This window comes from Pezoporus flaviventris, unplaced genomic scaffold, assembly GCF_033815535.1.
Source record: "Pezoporus flaviventris isolate CSIRO_AGI_PZ_B2104156 unplaced genomic scaffold, CSIRO_AGI_Pfla_v1 ptg000090l, whole genome shotgun sequence".
Lineage (NCBI taxonomy): Eukaryota > Metazoa > Chordata > Aves > Psittaciformes > Psittacidae > Pezoporus > Pezoporus flaviventris.
The window spans coordinates 637,620-657,534 of NW_026892638.1; the positions used below are offsets into that span (position 1 = coordinate 637,620).

Here is a 19,915-nt window from a genome sequence, read left to right on the forward strand (position 1 = left end):
CTCCTCATGTAGAGGTAGCTTATAATCTTCATAGTTGTTTTTACCTGTGATCAAAACAGAAGGGAAAATAAGAAAGTAAGAAAACAGGAAAGCGAAAAAAAACTTATTTCTGTTTCTTTTAGCCTCTTACATGTATTTCGAGTGTTTGTATAAGCCTTCTTGCACTTTTAGAAGTATGTAACTTTGAGAATTAGAATATATCTATTTTCATTATTGCTTTAGTTATTTTATATCCAACATTCCAGTTGCTTTCTCTTGGTGCTCAGAAACAGACTAAAATGTTCTCTGCCAAGTCTGATGATGCCAAATCCGTCAGGTTTTCATAAAGCCAAACAAATTCAAGAGTTTAATCATCACTTAAAGTGATGCATTCCATTACAAAAAGAAACTCTGAGCCTCCAAATTCAGAATCTTTTGCTTATTCCTCAAGTTACAAAGGTGTATCTACTTTCTAAACATCAGTCTTATAACACATCTGGTTGTTTTTTCCTCTCTTTTTACATGATGCAGATCTTTGAAATATCTTTAAGATAAGTATTACATCTTTGATTTTTATCTGGTGTAAAGCCACATTAACAAATACCATAATCATCCCAGAGCATTTTTATGTCCTCCCTGCAGTCTGTAGTAATAAAGAGATCTCTCTACCTCAAAGGATCTGGCAGCTCTTCTGCTCTTGTCTTCGAGGCTTCCCTTTACAAGGACCACCCTTCAGTGGTGCTGAGTGAGGCATGACCTTGCCAGACCAGCCCCATACATTTGCTATATAAAATAGCTAGAGTTCCAAAAACTTCAGATCCATTTCAATACAAAGCACAGCAGCTTCTCCAGTATGTATTTATTTGCTTAAATTAATACAATACCTCATACATGCTTTTACTGTTGAGATATAAAGCCAGAAGCTGAGTATTCACAGATATTTGGTCTATTTTTTGAGCTGGGGCTTTGAATAGGAACACAGCATTCTACGCAAAATAAATATACATCACTTTATTTGCAAAATCTGTTAGAAGTACAAAATGTTAGCTTTGTTACATCTTGTTCAGCTAAGCAGACATGACATTTTCCAAACTGTTAATAATTATTAAAAACTTCTTGGAACAATAAATACAGTACTTATATTACTTCTTAACTGTACACTCATAATAGCAGAGTCCAGCAGCACCGTATGAAGAGAGAAATAGGAGTATAGCTAGTAGATCAACAGAGAGTTGTAAAAAGGTGGGTGCAGTAGCATTACCTGGTCTTTCCAGCAAATTGTTTTACAGGACACAGCATAGGGTAAACTTCTATCATAATATCATGTTTTATCCTTTGAGCTGCTGAACACAGAACACCTGTCTTTGCATTTACAGGCTGGAGGCTGTCCTCAGCCAGGAAGAACTCAGGTTAACAAGGAGATGGCTGAGACCTGGTAGCTAGACACAAACCAGTTTGTTCCTTGGTTACCTACTTCACCTTCCCAGTAAATACGCTGTCTTTCTTCACCCAGTTTTTGACTTTTCATCCGCATGTACTCTGTTTTGTACAGTGTCTTGCGGAATTCTCCCTGCTGACCTCAACAGCAGACAAGTCTCTAATGTAATAAACCACCTGCATTCACTTGCCCATACTCATTATGGTGTGGCCAATTTGCCTCTCCTCAACATGGCTTCTTGAAGCATCTTTTTATATGAGTTTGGAAAGCATCTCGGTTGTATGAGTTTGTGGCCACTCTTATTTGCTCTGGTGCTCTTCAAGAGGATGGAATTAGGCTTCTTACAATGATACACAGAAAGAGTATGGATGTGATTTAATACAGAGGTGGTAAAGATTGGGCTTTAATTTTATGTGTTACCATGAACTGAACACCCAAATAGCAGAGAAGAGTCAGGCAAATACCTTTTTTTCTACAACATAGCAAGAAGAAGGTATATAGATTAGGAAGGAGGAAAAAGAAAATATATCCCCTAAGGTCCAGGACACAGTACTTCTGAACCTCTATTCAAAGCATAACAAGGAAGCTAATCTCTCAAAAATTAGAAATGGGAAATAACTTCATTATGAGAGCAAATTTCTATAAAGCATTTTCAAAGCTATTAAAAAGCAAAGGCCGTTACTGTCTGTTCCCAAAACGGTGCCAATGTAAATAGCGTGAAAATAACTTATGTTTGAAAAGCAAGGTGCTTCACAATGAAGACTGTTATTTCACTTTTAATTTGTCCCTTGGGGCCTCTTTTAACAAGTGTCTTAAACCCAGCTGCATTATGTTCTGCAGTAAGGAGGACTATCATCTCCTAACCTTTTTGCTTGGGTCACTTGGCACTGTCTCCTTATCTTAGTAATAGTTTTGTTTGTAATTCCTCTGACTGGTGACTTAATGGTTTTAGATGAGTTCTTTACTACTCTAACATGAATTAGCCTTGGGTGTTTGTGAATTAGTTTTGTGTGACTATGTGACTGGGCACAGTCTCAAGGATTCATTGTAATGGAATATTCTCTGCTTTCTAGGAAGAATGAAAGAAAATGAATTTACATTACAAATTATTCCTAAATAACATTGCCTTTCTGGGGGTCTCTACTCCTTTCCACCTGTCTGTATGTGGCTGGCAGTTGGTTTTGCTCCAATAAGAAGCAGGATTGTAGAAGTGGGTAATTTGGCTGCAGTGACAATGTGGCTGAAAGTGTTTGGGTTTACAGACAATCCAGACAATCCAGAACTGTTTTCAGTGATTTCCTTTCCTAACGACATGTCTGGCGCTTTCCCTTATGAAGTCTGTAAGGGAACTCTGAATTGTACGCATACTTCCAGCAGACATCAGGTTTGTGGTTATGCTATCTACTGGGAGCTGAGCTCTGCTGAAAAGGTTTTCTCTGCTCTGTTTACCTGGAGTGCTTTTGGTATGTAACATTTGTCTCTTTCAGTATAGGGTTGGTCTAGCTGCGCCATAACACCCTCCAATGCATAGACAACAGAGCTTTACAATGCAAAGGCTGCATGTCTTTACCTACCACAAAAGTGAGGGGAGCTGCTAAGTTCATTTGCATGCGCACCATTCTAGAAATTACAACCAGGCTCCTGATTCTCTGTTTATTCTTATTATAGGAACTAGTATGCCTGAAAGGTGGAGTGGACTGATCTTGGATCATGAATATCTGGAAACTACACTACTTTGAGAGAGACGTTTCTAAGAGTCAGAGTCTCCCAGGTCTTGGCTGTATGCACTCTCAAATAGGAGCTTTTGTCTGACAGAGACAAGATATTGCCAAGAAGGCAGCCGAAGGACTTGTTCCTATTTCTAACAGGCAAGCTTATAAACCATGCTGAATTTCTACCTGATCATTTCTCTGAAAACGTTCTGATTCTTCTGATTGACCACAGTGTCTTCCTGAAAGAAAGATGGCTCCTTTTCCAAGAGGAGTTACAAGCACTGGAAGCAAGTAAGTTGAATGTGTATGATAAAACAATTCATCACTGAAAAAATATGGATATGCATCTCTGAAATACACCTTATTTTGAAAGATATTAATTCTAGGCCTAACATGACCTACATTCCACTTCAATTTGGCATACCCTGTATGCCAGCTGTAGAGTTCATTACATTTTAGAAGAGTCACCTGCGTGTTACAGCTTCTTTTATCAACAGCTTTTCTGCTCTTCAGAGTATTATACTGTGCTTGAGCCATGAAAATTGAAACTGCCTTCTGCAGCCTCAGACTACATAAACCCAGTTTTATATGATCATTAAGGGCTGCTGCCCTGTGAACACTGATTAACTAGTAGGTACGAGAATCATCAGTGAGTGGTTTCTAATAATGTCAGAGAGTTGCAGCTACATGACTTTAGCCTTAGGAAGCCATAAGTCTATGATTATATTTAATTATAACTTGCTATGTATTAAGCATGATAGCAAGGTAATTCAAATCAAGACCTTGGCAGGTAAGTGAAGAAGGCAATCATATTTAGATATGATGTACCATATATATATAGATTTAAACCATTTGAGTGGGTTTATGAATGGGTATGAATGACATAGGACTAATTAAATGACTTATTAAATCTATATTTCCTTATAAGCAATAGGGTGGAGTGGGGCTGCTTGTAGTCTACTTTGAAGATGCAGGAATCAATGGGCTGATCAAATTATTCATTCAATTAATGGAATGTGCCTAATGAATTGTGGCTTCTTAGCATCTGTTATGAGAATCAAAAGAATGAAAAGTTGTGAATGACTCAGTAAAAACAGCATGAGTGGAATTCTTCTGAAAGGCCTGCAGGTTACTGGTCAAACCATGTTGATAAAGGAAAAATTTCTCACTCGGTAAAGAGGAAATACAAAACCAATTTTCCTCTGTGATGTGCTGCTCGCCCTATAAGGGCTCTTTTTTTGCCATATCTTCTAAATAAAATCTGCTCAGACCTGCGCATTTCAAAATCAGCCTTAAGAGCCAAGACAAACTGAAGAGATAAAAGGCAAAATTGCATCTTTTTCTCTATTAAATTACTCATATTGCTTTATGTGTAATTACAGCAAAACTTGCAAATGCTACATGCTGCTGCTGTTCATTATATGTTGGTCTGAGCAGACAGTAGAACAACATGTCAGCACAGTCCATGCTACTTCACTTGAAGAACTGATGAATACTCCCATACTGACTGAAACATAGCAAAGCACAAACATTCCTTGTGCCAGAGAAAAAGCTTCTGTGACTGTAATAAATTCCAGTCCTTACAGAGCTGCCCTTCACCATATCACAAAACATTACTATTTCTTCTTAATTTCTTTCCCATTTCTCATTGTAAGTGGTTGAACTGTCACTTCACTAGATGGAAGTATTTGGACTGTGTTAGTTCTGGGAATGACAATACTTCCGTGTGCATCATGTTTAACAGTACTCTTACTTACACTGTGAAATACTTAGCACTGAGATTATTTTTTTTTTGAGATTTATAGTTAGAATTCTTCATATGTTTAGTCAGATAATAAATCAAATGCTAGAATACGTTGCTTTTTGATAACTAGAAAATTGCATATGTCTCTACCATCCCAGATAAACGAAAAATAAGCTTCTTTACCTACCCCACTGTCTGATTAAACATAAATGGGTAAGTATTAAAATGTTATTTTTCAATATCTGTTGCATTTCTTTGTGACCTTGAACTGCTTTATACTTTTAATATATGTGTTTTACCTTAAATTATTTTTATTCATTGGCTTGGTTTTTTCTAAAGACTACTACAAAATTCCAGGTATTGACAAATTACAGTTCATGTTAAAAGCTATCTAGTTCCCATTTTCCAGACTTTTTTAAATGTCCATTTTAAATGCCTATAAGCATTGTTTGTTTTTCAACTTTTCTTTCCAGCAATTCTTTCAAGCTCTTGTTCCTGTGCTTCAAATACAAGTAATCAGAGAGAGAGTGGCCAAGCCTGGCCTTTTCAAAGGATCTAAAGCTGAGGTGTTCTTTGTCGTTTGTAAGGTCTCTGTCTCCTTGGCTCTCCTGTTTGTCTGAGCTTCCTGTTCTATTCTCCAGTCGTCCCTCACTTTGCACTTCTTCTTTCTCATTGCAGTAGGACTCTCTGAAGTCCTTCATCATGCACTCAGGTTTGCCAGACAGATCCTGAGCCGTGTATAGCTTATTGTCATCCTGGTGGTACATGGCAGGGGTATATCTCTCTGCCTCATAGCAGTTGTCCTCCTCTTCTTCCTGGCATGAGCTTCCCTTGGCACTCTCGCCATCTGAATGGAATGAGATTCCCTTCCCTTGGCTTTTCTGGGAAAGATCAAAGGGCTCTTCCTGTTCCAAGCTTCTTAAGACATTTGTCTGGGACAGAGCAATTCTTCCTCTTCCAAAACCTTGTAGTGGTTTGAGGGAGGAGAAAAGGAACAATTTATATATGTGATACATGGTTAAAAAAAACAGAATGTGAGGTGGCCTCCCATTTCATACTTTACCATTGTTTTCCATTCAGCTGTCTCAAGTACTTTACTGTTTACATCTCATGACATCTCCTTTGAGATACTGTTAAAGAAGTACTATTGTATACACTTCACAGTCAGGTTATGACACAGAAAACATTGTGCTGGACATGCCAAACGCTGGATTAGGGAGCTAGGGATAAAAGTGAAGTGGCCTGGCCCCTTTTAGCTATTTTTGCCAGCGTACATTCCCTCTTCCTTCTTACTTCTTTAGAAATGAAAACTTTGATCTAAAGCATCACACGCCATGACCAAAGCCCCAGGTTTTGTACTTTTTTTTTTTTTTTTTTTTTCCAGACGGTTGGAAAAGATTAAAAACATTTTAATGTGATTGTTCTATAAACACTTCAGTTCAAAGTTACCACTTCAAAATGAAATGACAATCAAGTCTCGGCAGCCTACAACCTTCACTCTCCTTAATTTTTCATCTTTCAGCCACTGAGAAGCCATTCATGCCACTGAAAAAGCTCTGTGCAATAGGTAGTGCTTTAGCTTGAGGAAATCATTTTGAACAAATGATGATTTTTAGCAGTGCAGTGTAGTCTGAGCATAGTCCTGGATCTGGTTTATCTCAATATTTGTCAGCATCTCCTATCTTGCTGGAAATCCAGGCATTATCTAGGAGGCATCCACGGACTCAAATACACTCTGAGCATTGGGACACACTGAAGAAGATTCAGACAGTTTGATTTGTTTTTTTTTTTCCCTTAGTAATTGATCAATGCAGCCTCACTAGATACAGCTGCTAATCTGCAACAGTTTGTATTTGTTAAAATGACTCATGAGGAGGTGGCAACCCTTACAAATTGCCTGGTGTCTGACAGCCTCAAGGGCTGAAAAATCTCTGTACACTGAAAAGCTCTTAGGCTGTCTTCAATTATGAGTAATTGCATAACCAGCATAGTGCTGTGGGAGATTTACAGGAAAAAAAAAGAGCTATTTATCTCATTACCTGTTGGGAACTTTGTAAATTTTTATGCCAAATGTAGTTAGAGTGTGTGTTTTACGTGTGTGTTAAGCTGTCTTGAAGATTGAATTTGAGGAACACCAAAAAATCTTACCTATGAAAGAATTATTTATCCAAAAAGTCTTAAGACACAAAATATCTTGGATACTGAAACTTTTGAAACTATCTTCCCTAATACCCAATTTCCCTGGGTAGTCAAAAATCCATGTCTCCTCTTATCCACGTTTCTTTGCAAACTGGCTCTTGAGCCTTTGGTAACACAGCTATGTCAATATGGTACAGAATAGCCAAGGCTTCCCGACATAGAGCCATTCAGGCTTCCATTCCAGACTGGAATTCAATAAGCAGTGAGCAAGACCCATGGAGTGTTCTAGCTTTTTTGTTTGTGTCAGTTTTGAAAGAATTTATGGTGTACCTCAAACATAAGAGAAAAAACAAACTTGTACACAGATATGAGTGGGCGAAAATATCTGCTTGTCCATAGCTGTTAGGCTGTGGTGTGTCAACCTCTAGGAATCAAGTCCCTTGCAGCTGTAATGTTTATTCAAAAATAATGGAACTATACCCTCAGTCAGGAAGATTATGTCATCCAATCGTTCCCCTGCCCAAGTACATACACCACAGCCTCCCCAAGACTGAATCTCCACCAGCTCGCTCCCATTTGTATCTCAGAGTACCTACATGCTAAGAGAAACTCTGTGATGCTGCGGACACTACACCTTCTCACAGCAATGGATAGGGAGGCCTGGGCTTAAGTACAAGAACATTTGGTATGGCTTGATAAATCTACGCTCATACTACTGAATGTATTCTCCCTAACACCTGACAACAGCAACTTAGTACGCTAGAAGTATTTCTTTTCTGCTCATAAATGCTGTTGCATTTTGCCTCCATCTATTCCTCCATCTCAGTCTGTACCTGTGTGTTATCAGATATCTAGTCTGAAAGATCTCCAAGACAAGGGTCACTACCTTGGGGATCTCTGATCTGTATCACTGAAGTGACACAAATAGTTAATGACAACCTCCAGAGCTTATGGGATTCAATCTCTCCCAATCACATTGGATCTGTAGTACAAAGCCCATTTGGGTTTACAGATATGCATCTTCAAATCTCTCAGAGAATAGCCTTGCTGAAAAATATTACCTTGAGAATGAAATCCTCGTTCCATAACCCCATGTTTGACTTTCATGTGCCTGGTTAGGTTCCCCTTCAAGGTGAATTTGCTGGGACAGTAGAGGCACTTGAAAGGCTTACTGTCCGAGTGCAAGTGCATGTGTCCCATTAGATTGTGCATTCTGTTAAATTCTTTTCCACAAAGCTGCAAAAAAAAGTAAAAATGAAAATGATTACTTCAAGCGGGTACAAGCAGAACATTTTGAAAGGAAATAGGACCTGTTCTTCTCAACTTGAGCCCTGGTGGCTTCTGGCTACAATTTGTTTTTCAAAGATACAGACAAAAAAACTATGGACGGGAATATGCAGTTAAGTCTGATCTACCTAAGGCCTTCTGCACTGCTGTCATATTTTAAATTTGGTGAGTAGAACACACAGTCAAGGGTTCTCCAAAAACAGGGAATGTTCTTGTAAGGAGGTGAGAGGCTTAAGTGTGTTACCTGGAAGGCTCTTAATTTTAATGAAATGCAAAGTATAACTTTCTGCACTGGCGAACCATTTTGTTTGTAGTTTATAAATCTAGCCTTTAAGCAGGAGCAACACCAGAGATAGAGATACAAAATAAAACTAATGAAGGGTTTCTGTGAAACAGTCAAGCACAGTATTACTTCTCATTAAGTGGAAATGAAAGGGCTGCACATTTTGCTTAAACTAGAAAAAGCAATTCCTTTTTTTTTTCTTTTTACTCCCCTGTTTTTCTCTGATCCTCTTATCTTCTGTTTACCAACTTCTGTGTTTCAGTCTCTCTGGTGAGTAAGCTGGAATTTAAATAGTCATGGGGCTGCAAGAATGACTCAGCTTTTCCTGAAGCATGCTCCTCACTGATCATGCTCAACAATCCATTGATTGTGCAGGTTTGCCTTTAATGAAACAGTAAGGGGGATTTTTTTTTCCATTATTATTGTTTATCTAGATGGATCCTTTTGTAATCTAGTTCCTTATGAGTCAAAGGTATTCTCAAGACATGAGAGTTTGAGATCACTATTACAAGCTTCTAGTCTTACTTGTCTTCTGGTCTTTCCTTATTAGGATTTGTAATTTTATTCACATTCAAGTGGCTGTTTCCATCCTCTGCAAACTTTGGTGTTTGCTTTCTACTTCAGGCCCTTTCTTAGGAATACTTTTACCATCAGATTTTTTTTCTTTACAGTCTTTATCGCTATATGAACCAGAATCACCATTACTGAGTAAAAGAAACTTCTATCAAGCAGTGTAGCCATTGAGGAGAAAATTACTAAAAAACAGTTGTTGAGATTCCACCAAAATTTTGATCTAATCTGAATTCTGATTTATTTGGATAGTACAGAAGGTCTGTTACAGTACTTTTTGAGTCAAATTCACAAAGCCATCACCTGGAATATGTGGATGATATGTAGATAGTGGAATGATCCTTGGTGAAATAGTACTGTATCTTTTGTATTTTAAACCATTTCTTGAGGGGAAAATGAAGCATTCCGTTAATACAGGAATTTACAGGGGTATTGTGTTCAAATAAAAGCTTGGGCTGAGTCAGTGCTGCAAAAAGAGAGTTTGGAAATATTCACTTGCTTTCAAAAAACTATTTGCTTCAGCTGCATAAGTTCTCTTCCATGATTTGCTCTTTGTGGTTTTGCTAAAATTAATATTCTGACAAATTTATCAGCAAAATGTTCACCAAGATGGGGAGCTGGAGTGGGGGAAGCCACTGAAAATGAGGTATCAATCAGTAAAACTAAAATGTCTGATTCCAAGGGTCATCCACCCACTTAAGAAAGAGGACTGTCTCTTTGCATTTGAATGAAGTTAATATGCTTGAGGACTTGTATTCAGGGAAATGAATGCACAAAAAAAACCCCAAAACCACTCTGAAAGTGATGGGGGAAGCAAAGAGGAGAAGCAGCACTGATGAACACAGAAATTTTGCAAGGAAGAACAACAGCTGATTATATCTTAACAGCTGCTGGAATGACCTATGACATGTCAATGTTTCTCAGGCTACAAGAATGCCAATAATAATACCCCTCAGCAGAAGGCTTCTAGTTGTCTGCTTGTGTTGTGGCTGATCTGTTTTCTCACCAGCTTTTGCTTTCCAACAGCTAGGTCTTTATTTCTCTATCTAAACTGGTAATCAGGAAAAAAAGGTTGATAAGGTGCTATATCTTTATAAGGTATTGATTATTGAAATGGGTCTAGTAGAAGCCCTTTTTTGTTGTTGTTTTGTGGTTTGGGTTTTGTTTTGTTTTGTTTTTTTGTCAAGGCAATATTTATTTATCTCCATAATGAAAAGACAGGAACTAGAATTTTGTGTATCTGAATAAATGGGGTAGGTTTTCTATATCCCAATGTCATGCCCAGTCTTATGGACGTGTAATGTGTTCTTGTCCAGAAATCTCCCCTGAGAACATGAGGAAATGGTAGTACAGTGAAGAGGTGTGGCAGGAAAATGAAAGAAATGCAGATATTAAAATTGTTTTTCGGGATGATTGCTCTGTGTGGCATTGTCTCTCAATAACCCATACATTTCAAAAGGCACATGATGACTTTCAGATGAGTATTCATGATCCAGAGGATGAAGGGATCAGGTTTTGTGCTCATATGCTGGAAGACAGTGACCTAGATCTAGCTGGGTTTCACAACCAGTGCTTAAAGAACAGCCTGAGCCTGCAGACCAAACCAGGAAGGTGTACAAGATTTTCTCTCTGTGAAAGGGCAGGGTTGTGAGCACTGATCAGAGTCCTGAGCCGGCTGCATGAGAGGGAGCTCCAGCAGAACTCTTCACAGAGCACATTAACAGTGAAGGGGAATCAAAGTTTATGCAAGAGATCTTGGGATAGGAGGAACAGCATGGTTTACTTGTGGAACTTTTGTTAGGCTGTCTATATTAGACAAAGTAAAATTCAAGCCCTGAAGGGAAGGACCTCAGCTGCAAGTCTGCTGAACACACTTCGCGGCACTAGCTGGTGAAATGGACTGAAGTAATTTAGATCAACGCTAGATTTTGTCTTCCTATGTCACCACTTGAAGTATCACCTTTCTAGATTTGTCAGTCTGTTTTGTTTCTTCCAAAGTACTTATCTCTCACATTTCCTTTGGCTTCATTACATTCTCTACTGGAGGTCTAAAATATTGCTGACTTCAGCACTAAAAGCAATGGTATGTTTCACAGAAGCTTCCTCTACAAATCAGGATTAGCACTATTGCACCAGTTGGTGCAACTCCTTCAGAACTCTTCAGTGGTTTTGGGTGGAGGGGGTTGTTGTTTTTCTTTTAAACAGAAATTAAAAAGGCAGCATGGGCTCAGGCCTTTAAACACTACAGAGAAGTTCAGTCTTCAGACAAAATCTAGACACAGATCCTGGCTGCAGCTGGATGAGGAAACAGAAGGGACAGCTATTTGCTACTCCCTCACTTCAGATAGTCTGTGCTTAGCTGTGATTAGACACATAGGAAAGCCTCATGTTTTCTTTTGCTGTGAGAAAAAGGTAAAGAAAACCATTGCATGTGGTGAAGTAGAAAGGCTACTGGCTGTGCTCTCTTTCCCTTACATTCTTCTTTTTTTTTTTTTTTCTTCATAAGAAGGGTGTTCCTTTCCTCAAAGAGAGAGGGAGAGGGAGAAAGACTGTAAACTGTCCAAAAGGACCGTGAGAAAACAGGAAGCTTTGAAAAGTACAAGAGAAAGCAAGATGAAATCTATTTGCAGGCGGTTCCCGGGGGACATGTGAGCCATTGTTAAAGCAGGCTGTTCATACAGCTATATCCTTCCTTCTGCTGAGGAGGAGCTTGGTGCCAAAAGGCTGCTATCTGGTCATTGCCTTAACCCTCTGAATACCAGCCAGAATACTTGCCCAAGTCTTTCAAGGGCCCACCAGAGAACCAAGGGATGCTCCTAACACAAAAGAGCAAATGCTAGTTCTCTCTTTGCTTGTTACAACCTACATTCTGTTCAGGGGCATCCCTGCAGCCATGGGAGAAACTGGTTTACTGTGCTTGCTTGTTTCTTTTCTCCTAGGAACACTGGGTGGGGACAGAGAAGTAAAAAAATAAGAAAAACAGGTGTTCCTGGTGGTACTCCAGTTGCCTGTTCAAGCTATTGCCATCTCCAAGTACAAATAGACTGTCATCATCAAACCCTAAGCTGAACACAAACTTCCAGCTAATCTGCACATACTGAAAAAATAATGTGGGTCCAGATACTGCATCAGAGCAATCGATCAAACAATTGAGTTCCTTTTCTGAAATTTGAGGGATCAGATGAGGACTTTGACCAATTGGGAACAAAAGGACAGGTTTGCAGGTATTCACACAGAATGAAAGTCTACAGAAGATTTGACACAGAATTACGCAAGCAATTCAGTAACAGAAGTTATTTTATCAGTATAGACTAACATAAATTCTAGCATACAAAATAACTTTCTAGTAGGACATAAATTAAAATTAGCAAAACCCTAAAGTTAGAAGATTTTTCTGTTATTTTTTTCAAGGTGAAATGCTGCAAAGTTGTCAAAGCAAAATGCATTGACTAATTCTAACATTTTCCTACTAAGATTATCACTGAATGCCATATTTTCCTATGACATTTTGAAATTCTACATCTTTCAAGACAAAATAATACCATTTAAAATTTTTCACCCAACTCTGCTTCTCAATGTTGCTTTCATTTTAAGACAATATTTAATTCCATAAAGATGTTGGATGAAAGAGTTCTAGAAATTGCTTCCAGATCAGTCTTCAGTTACTGACGCTTAAACTGGATAATATGCTCCACTCTGTATTTACAACCCTCTTAGAGGAGATCATAGTAGGAATAAAACCTACAACCTCTGACTAAAATAATGAGCCAGTTAGGCAGCAAAGGAGCAGATGCAGTGTCCAATACTGGATCAGAATATAAACACAACCAATTCATAAGGAAGATATTAGAGATGAGCACAGTCAAGAAAACCAAATCTTTTAAAGTTTATGAGGAGGGAGAAGAGGGGATGGAAAGGGAATGTCAGCCTCTGACGGGCTGGCACAAGGCAGCAAGCTGGAATTTGCACAGAATCCTAAAAAGGCGAGACAGTCTTAGAGGCTGCTTTGTTAAGATACTGATGTCCTGCCCTGAATTTCAGCTTGGTAATTACACTTGGCCCATTCAAATCCCTTCTGCAGCTGTATTTTTCTGTAGCTTTGTTTGAGTCTTTCTCTGAACTGTCCCACAGCATCACTATGTGAAATTGTGGCTGCTGCTTTTCTACAGTCCCCTGTGGGGTGCATGACTTGAACTGTGTTTTTAGTCACTGTTTCAAGCTATTAAACACTTAGACTTCTGTTTGGATGGCTAAGAACTAAGCAAATGTCAGGTATGCCTCTTGTCCTCAAACTGCTGTGGCATTGAAATGATCACAAAGCAGAAGAAAAATACTTGAGGATGAAAGATGCTGATATTGAAGGGGAAAGGAGTAAACCACAGAAGTTTACCTCCATTATTTTGTGCTATATTATTTTGCGATAATGCCTCTGCCACCAAATGAACTTACCTTGCATTTAAAAGGTTTGACATCAGAGTGAACAATCATGTGGGCCTTGAGCGTCTGCTTCTGCACAAAGCTCTTGAAGCACAAATGGCATTGATAGGCTCTGATGTTGGTGTGGATCAGGACATGTCGCTTCATGTTGGCCAGCAGAGTAAATTCCCGGCCACAAATTCCACATTTGTGCTCTTTCACACCCTGTGAGAAAAGGAAAAAAAAAAAAACCAGAAAAATCTGTAGATGGAAAATTTTCTAGATCATTTAATGTTCATTACAAAAATATATGAAGTATTTATTCTTCATTAGCAAAGCAGGTAATAAATTATTTCAGTTTTAACATCATTTGTTCGAGTGGTAGATATTTATGTATTTCTTTCCTGGCAAATTCTTACAAAGATCTGAAAAACAGAAATATAAGCTTAATGAATACTAAGTTTTCGTTCCATCAGTAAGTTTACAAATCGTATGAGACATAGTCAGGAACAGAGCTTCTCTTTCCCACCCTACTGCATGTGTTACTTATTGGTTAAATATACTTAATAGACAAGAATAAAAGCTAACCAGTTAAGAGACTAAAGTAGTGCTTGCTTTTGAATGTCATTGGCTTCTGAAAAAGCTATAGCCCTATTTTGAAGAAAGCTATAGAAGACAATCTGAAGCAACTGAGTAGTCAAGCAATGTAACCAAATAAGGATATACATGTTACATTTAATTTTTTACCTGGTGTTTACAGAGCATTTCTAGCACCTTTTATGCCATACAGTCATTTTAATAATGCATTATTCAATATTCTTGCTTATGCCCATATGGTCTTACTGCCAGCTCCTCAAAAACTCATTTAGATGCTATGAAAATCAATGAATTTACAACTAAACACTGTAAGAGTTCAAGTATAACTTGCAGAAGGTAATGAGGATTTACAAGAGAAGTGCTGAGAGCAATTACCCCATAACAAAGAACACTCTAAACCATCCCTACTTTTGTGCTAATCAGTGTTTTTCACAGTTACTTGCAAAGCTAAAATTGTGAAAACCAACAGTGTCTTTAAGTGTCTGCCTGTCTGATGTGAGACTGCATTTGGTCAGCTAAGTGCTGTTAATTACGTCCGCAGCTGAATCCACCTGCGGCTGTGGACAAAGAAGCAGAAGCTCTCTAAAGGCTCAGGGGCATTGCATTTCCTGTGACAGAAAATCACCAAGTCTCAAATTGGTAGAATTTTGCATGGTAAATCCAAAGACCAGGGAATCTCCAAAACCAGCAAAAAATTACAATCATGTAGTAGGAAAGAAAAAGCAAAAGTGGATGTAGAGGTTGTTGGGTTTTGAAAGCAAATGTGTCTATAAAACTGAAGCACTGTATCTTTCTGTATTTTTAATGTCTTCCACGTAAAAGCCAAAATTCAAGTGTTAAAAGTATGCAAAGCAAATTTTTATAAAATATATGGAGTTCTGGCTTATCTTAACAGCATTTTTGTAAAGGAGGACAAGCCACTTTCAGATATTCTTGGATTGAGCAGTTACATTTTCGCTGTTTTTGAAAGCAGCCTTCCTGGATGTGTTCCAAAGCCTGCTCCAGCCTAAACTGACTCTGCTGTCATTGCTGCCAGCAGTGGCAAGACTGCTACTTGATACAAATTGGCTGGGACTACGGTCCTGCTTGTCCACTTTCATTAGCTGGCATTATGGATAACTTATGTGAGAGGGTGGGTTGTTTTTTTTCCCCCTAGATGTCTCATTATGGTGATTCTTCCAAATCTCTTGAGTAATAATATCTCTCTTTTGCTGCAGTCTACTGCCAATCCACCTACTTCCCAATTAAGGGAGCATAGCGATAGATCTGTTTTTCAGTGGAAAATTTCTGTTAAAATCTCAGGGGGTTTATACAGCTCTACAAAATTATGTTATGTTACAGAAGGCCATTCTGAAGATAAACCCCACAGATGGAAACATGTGAATACAGTTTTGAGAAGCAATACAGGTGGTTTAATTGGACTCCCATTTATGACAGAGCACAATTTGTGTGTACTTTTTTAAGACAGACAGAGACATATGGCACCTACTATTGCCAGTGCTGCTGGAGCTTTTGCTCTACATAACACTCTCCAGCTGGCAAAGGGCCAGCATGAGGCTCTATGATCTGATTATCTTCTTTCCGAGGAGGTACATACATGTATCTTTAGTAGCCTGCAATCCCTGTACTACCTTCTGATGCGAAGTGAGATTGCAACCAGTTCTGGCTTACCTTGTGAGTTAGGGAGTGTTGTTTGAGATGGTGGGGCTGCACAAACTCCATGCCACACTCAGTGCAGATGTATGGGCGGATGTCTTTGTGCTTCATCATGTGATTTTGCAGCTGACTCGGGTACTGGAATGTCTTATCGCATTCAGTGCAGTTGTATTGTATAGGGCCACGGTGGGTTGTTAGGTGTCTCTTCAGCTGAGCCAGCGTTGGGAAGTCCAGACCACACTCCACACAAATGTTCTCTCTGCCACTCTCATGCTTAGACTCGTGTGCTTTCAGCTCGCTGGGGTAGGCAAAACCCCTGCCACAGATCCTGCAGTTGTAAGGCTTGATGTCGCTGTGTTGCATCATGTGTCTCTTGAGGTGGCTGGTTTGAGTGAAAGCCTTGTGACATACCTGGCACTTATGTGGCCGAGTGCCCTGGTGTGTCAACATATGTGTGTGCAAGTGACTCAGCTGCTTGAAAAGCTTGCCACATCGGGTGCAAGCATGTGGCTTAATGCCGCTGTGCCCCAAGATATGGGTGACCAGGTTGTACTTAGATGTGTAGGACTTCTCACACATGGGGCATTGCCAGCGTTTCTGTTCACCCCCCACATCAACATAGTAACTGTCATCTATCTGAAGGTTGACATCTACTCGTTCCACTTTCTGTTTATTTTCACCACTTTCTCTTACTTCAGCTCTCCTGAAGGGTGGCTCTGGAAGTCTTTTCATTTGAAAGGGGTTCCTGAAATGAAAGTTTGGCGGCACAATAAAAGGAAACATTAAGCCAGGGTGGACTTTAGGATAATAAGGGTAAGGAGCCTGCATGAAGCCTGGGCTACTGGGCCATGCCACGTTAGGCTTCACTGATTCTTGCTTAATGGGCTTGGCTCCAAAGTGCTCCAGAGTTCTGTAGAACTGAAACCCAAAGTTGCAGAGGTCGATCATCTGGGACCTGTACTTGGGCTGTGCTGGCTGTTGGAACACCAAGGAGAGACTAGAAGAGCCTATATCATTGTGGTCTTCAGGTCTGTCTGGTGGTGACAAAGAACCCTCGAGGGCAATGGAAGGAGGCATTTTTGTTGGCATGCTCTTACGTTTCCGAGAACCTCCTTCCAAGGACCCCTGAAATGTTTCCATGTCTCCAAGAGGAGGAGGGCCATAGTGGAAATGTGAGAGGTGTGGTCTGAATTCGTCGCCAAATGGAGTTGTTCTGTGTGGCTTTGTAACAGGGCTTAGTGGCTGCAGGCAGTGGGAGAAGGAAGAGGCTGCGGTACTGTCCACATTGAAACCCGTTTCTTCATTCTTCATCATGTTTGATTTTTCCTGTGTTGCACAAATTCCTTCAAATAAACAAACACCAAAATCCCTTTATTTCTTCCTGTTCTCCTGGATTTAACATGTTATTTTATTTATCAAGTTTGACCCATAAAATATCTTTGCAACATAAACAAGTGGTGCCATGTAGTGACACACTACTTTGCATCTGAATCGGTATGGCAAGATTTCTGCTTAATTTAATTCAACCACGCTATATGTGGGCAAAATCTTGTCCTTGGCTGTGCATGCACAGGCTCTAGAAATTGGCGGTGCATCTAAAGGATACAGCAATACAAACAGTAATGTGCACATTTATTATGGTTGTGACATGAAAAGCCAATGCCAAAAAATGTTAAACTTCTTTGTATCATTAACATGTGCTGCTGTGAGAGAAAACAATGGCCAAGAGATCTAAGGACACTGTGTACCATCAGGTTTTGCGCCATGTTTCCTGGCTTCTCTCACTTTGTATTGTAATAAGAAGGCGGAGATTAATTTATTTTCTTTGTTTTAATCCCAGAGATATTTACCTGGCAGATTTGGAGGAGGAAAAAACCTTTGACAACTCTCCAAATTACTTCCAGTTTTATAAGCCTAATCTGGAGGAGTTTTTATTTCTAAATAAATGGGCGAAATCACCACTATAAAACTAAATACAGATTTAATGTCAACAACCCCCCAGGTCTCCAGAGGAACTGACACATAAGAATGCTCCAAGCCTTACTAGTCATAGACTGTCACAAAGCAGATTAATAATTATCTTCTGGCAAAATTTTATGTTCCACTGATCAGCCGTATCCTGGGCTGCAGCAAAAGGAGCATGACCAGCAGGTCAAAGGAGGTGATCCTGCCCCTCTACTCTGCTCTGCTCTTACTGAAATCTGACTTGGAAGTATTGTGTGCAGTTCTGGTGTCCTCAACATAAAAAGGACATGGAACTGTTGGAACAAGTCCAGAGAAGGGCCACGAGGATGATCAGGGGACTGGAGCACCTCCCGTATGAAGACAGGCTCAGAAAGTTGGGGCTGTTCAGCCTGGAGAAGAGAAGGCTGCGTGGAGATCTCATAGCAGCCTTCCAGTATCTGAAGGGGGTCTATAGGGATGCTGGGGAGGGACTCTTCATTAGAGACTGTAGTGACAGGACAAGGGGTAACGGGTTAAAACTTAAACAGGGGAAGTTTAGATTGGATATAAGGAAGAAGTTCTTTACTGTGAGGGTGGTGAGCCACTGGAATGGGTTTCCCAGGGAAGTTGTGAATGCTCCATCCCTGGCAGTGTTCAAGTCAGGTTGGACAGAGCCTTGGGTGACATTGTTTAGTGTCCATGGCAGGGGGGGTTGGAACTAGATGATCTTAAGGTCCTTTCCAACCCTAACTATTCTATAAGTCTAAGATTCTATACACAAAGCTTCTCCTGAATTTAGGGTTCACCTAAAATACTGAATTTTGTTTCATGTTAAATAATGCAGCTACCTTTTGTCTTTGTTCTCCAGAATCATGGAATCATTTAGGTTGGAAAAGAACATTAAGATCCGTGAGTCCAACCATAAACTTAACACTACCAAGTACACCACTGAACTATGTCCACAAATGACACATCTACATATCTTTTAAATACTTCCAGGGATGGTGACTCAACCACTTCCCCGGTAGCCTGTTCCAATGGCTGACAACCCTTTTGGTGAAGATATTTTTCCTAATACCCAATGTAATCCTCCACTGGTGCAACTAGAGGTCATTTCCTCTTGTCCTATCACTTGTTACTTGGGAGAAGAGACCCACACCTACCTCACTAAAACCTCCTGTAGATAGCAATAAGGTCGCCCACAAGCCCCCTTTTCTCCAAGCTAAACAATCCCCCTTCCTTCAGCTACTCCTCCTAACACTTGTTAACGAGACACTTCACCAGCTTTGCTGGCTTTCTGGACATGCTTCAGCACCTCAATGTCTCTCATGCAGTGAAGCACCCACAACTGAATGCAGGATTCAAGGTGCAGCCTCACCAGTGCCCAGTACAGGGGGATGATCACTGCCCTGGCCCTGCTGGCCACACTATCTCTGATACAGGCCATGATGCTGTTGACCTTGTTGGCTGCCTGGGCACAAGTTGGCTCATGTTCAGCTCCATCAGTCAGCACCCCTAGGTCCTTTTCCACCAAGCAGCTTTCCAGCCACTCTTCCCCAGGCCTGGAGAATTTCATGGGGTTGTTGTGGCCCAAGTGCAGGACCCGGCTCTTTGCCTTGTTGAACCTCATACCACTGGCCAAAACCCATCGATTCAGCCTGTCCAGATCCCTCTCCAGAGACTTCATACCCTCCAGCAGATCAACACTCCCACCCAGCTTGGTGTGATCTGTAAACTTACTCAGTGTGCACACGATCCCCTCATCCAGATCATTTATAAAGATATTAAACAGAACTGGCCTCAATACTGAGCCCTGGGGTACACCACTAGTGACCAGCTGCCGAGTGGATTTAACTCCATTCAGCACCACTCTTAGTGCCCTGCCATCCAGCCAGTTCTATACCCAATGAAGAGTTGTCCTGGGTTCAGCAGTAGCAGTCATTTTTCCCCTTCTTGGTAGCTGGTGCAGTGCAGTGTTTTGACTTTCGGCCTGGGAACAGAGCTGATAACAGCAATGTTTTGGTTTGGCCAAGGACTTTGTGAGCCTCATGCTCTGCCAGGGAGGAGGGGAAGCCAGGAGGAAGCAAAGACAGGACACCTGACCCAAACTGACCAAAGAGGTATTCCATACCACAGCACGTCATGCCCAG

The 19,915-nt window shown here is 40.2% G+C and overlaps 1 protein-coding gene across 3 annotated transcripts in view; it reads right to left on the reverse strand.

Moving 5' to 3' along the window:
- Positions 1–975: 975 nt before the first annotated feature.
- The window catches only part of ZNF366 (zinc finger protein 366), a 37,140-nt gene continuing 18,200 nt past the window's right edge, over positions 976–19,915 (reverse strand). For all 3 annotated transcript variants that reach the window (XM_061475876.1, XM_061475877.1, XM_061475878.1), the window contains 4 exons: positions 15,837–17,164; positions 13,602–13,793; positions 8,074–8,248; positions 976–5,837 (listed from right to left, as the gene is read on the reverse strand). In XM_061475876.1, coding sequence (XP_061331860.1) covers positions 5,302–5,837; positions 8,074–8,248; positions 13,602–13,793; positions 15,837–17,164 — 2,231 coding nt within the window. In that variant the 3' untranslated portion in view covers positions 976–5,301. The remainder of the gene's footprint in view (positions 5,838–8,073; positions 8,249–13,601; positions 13,794–15,836; positions 17,165–19,915) is intronic.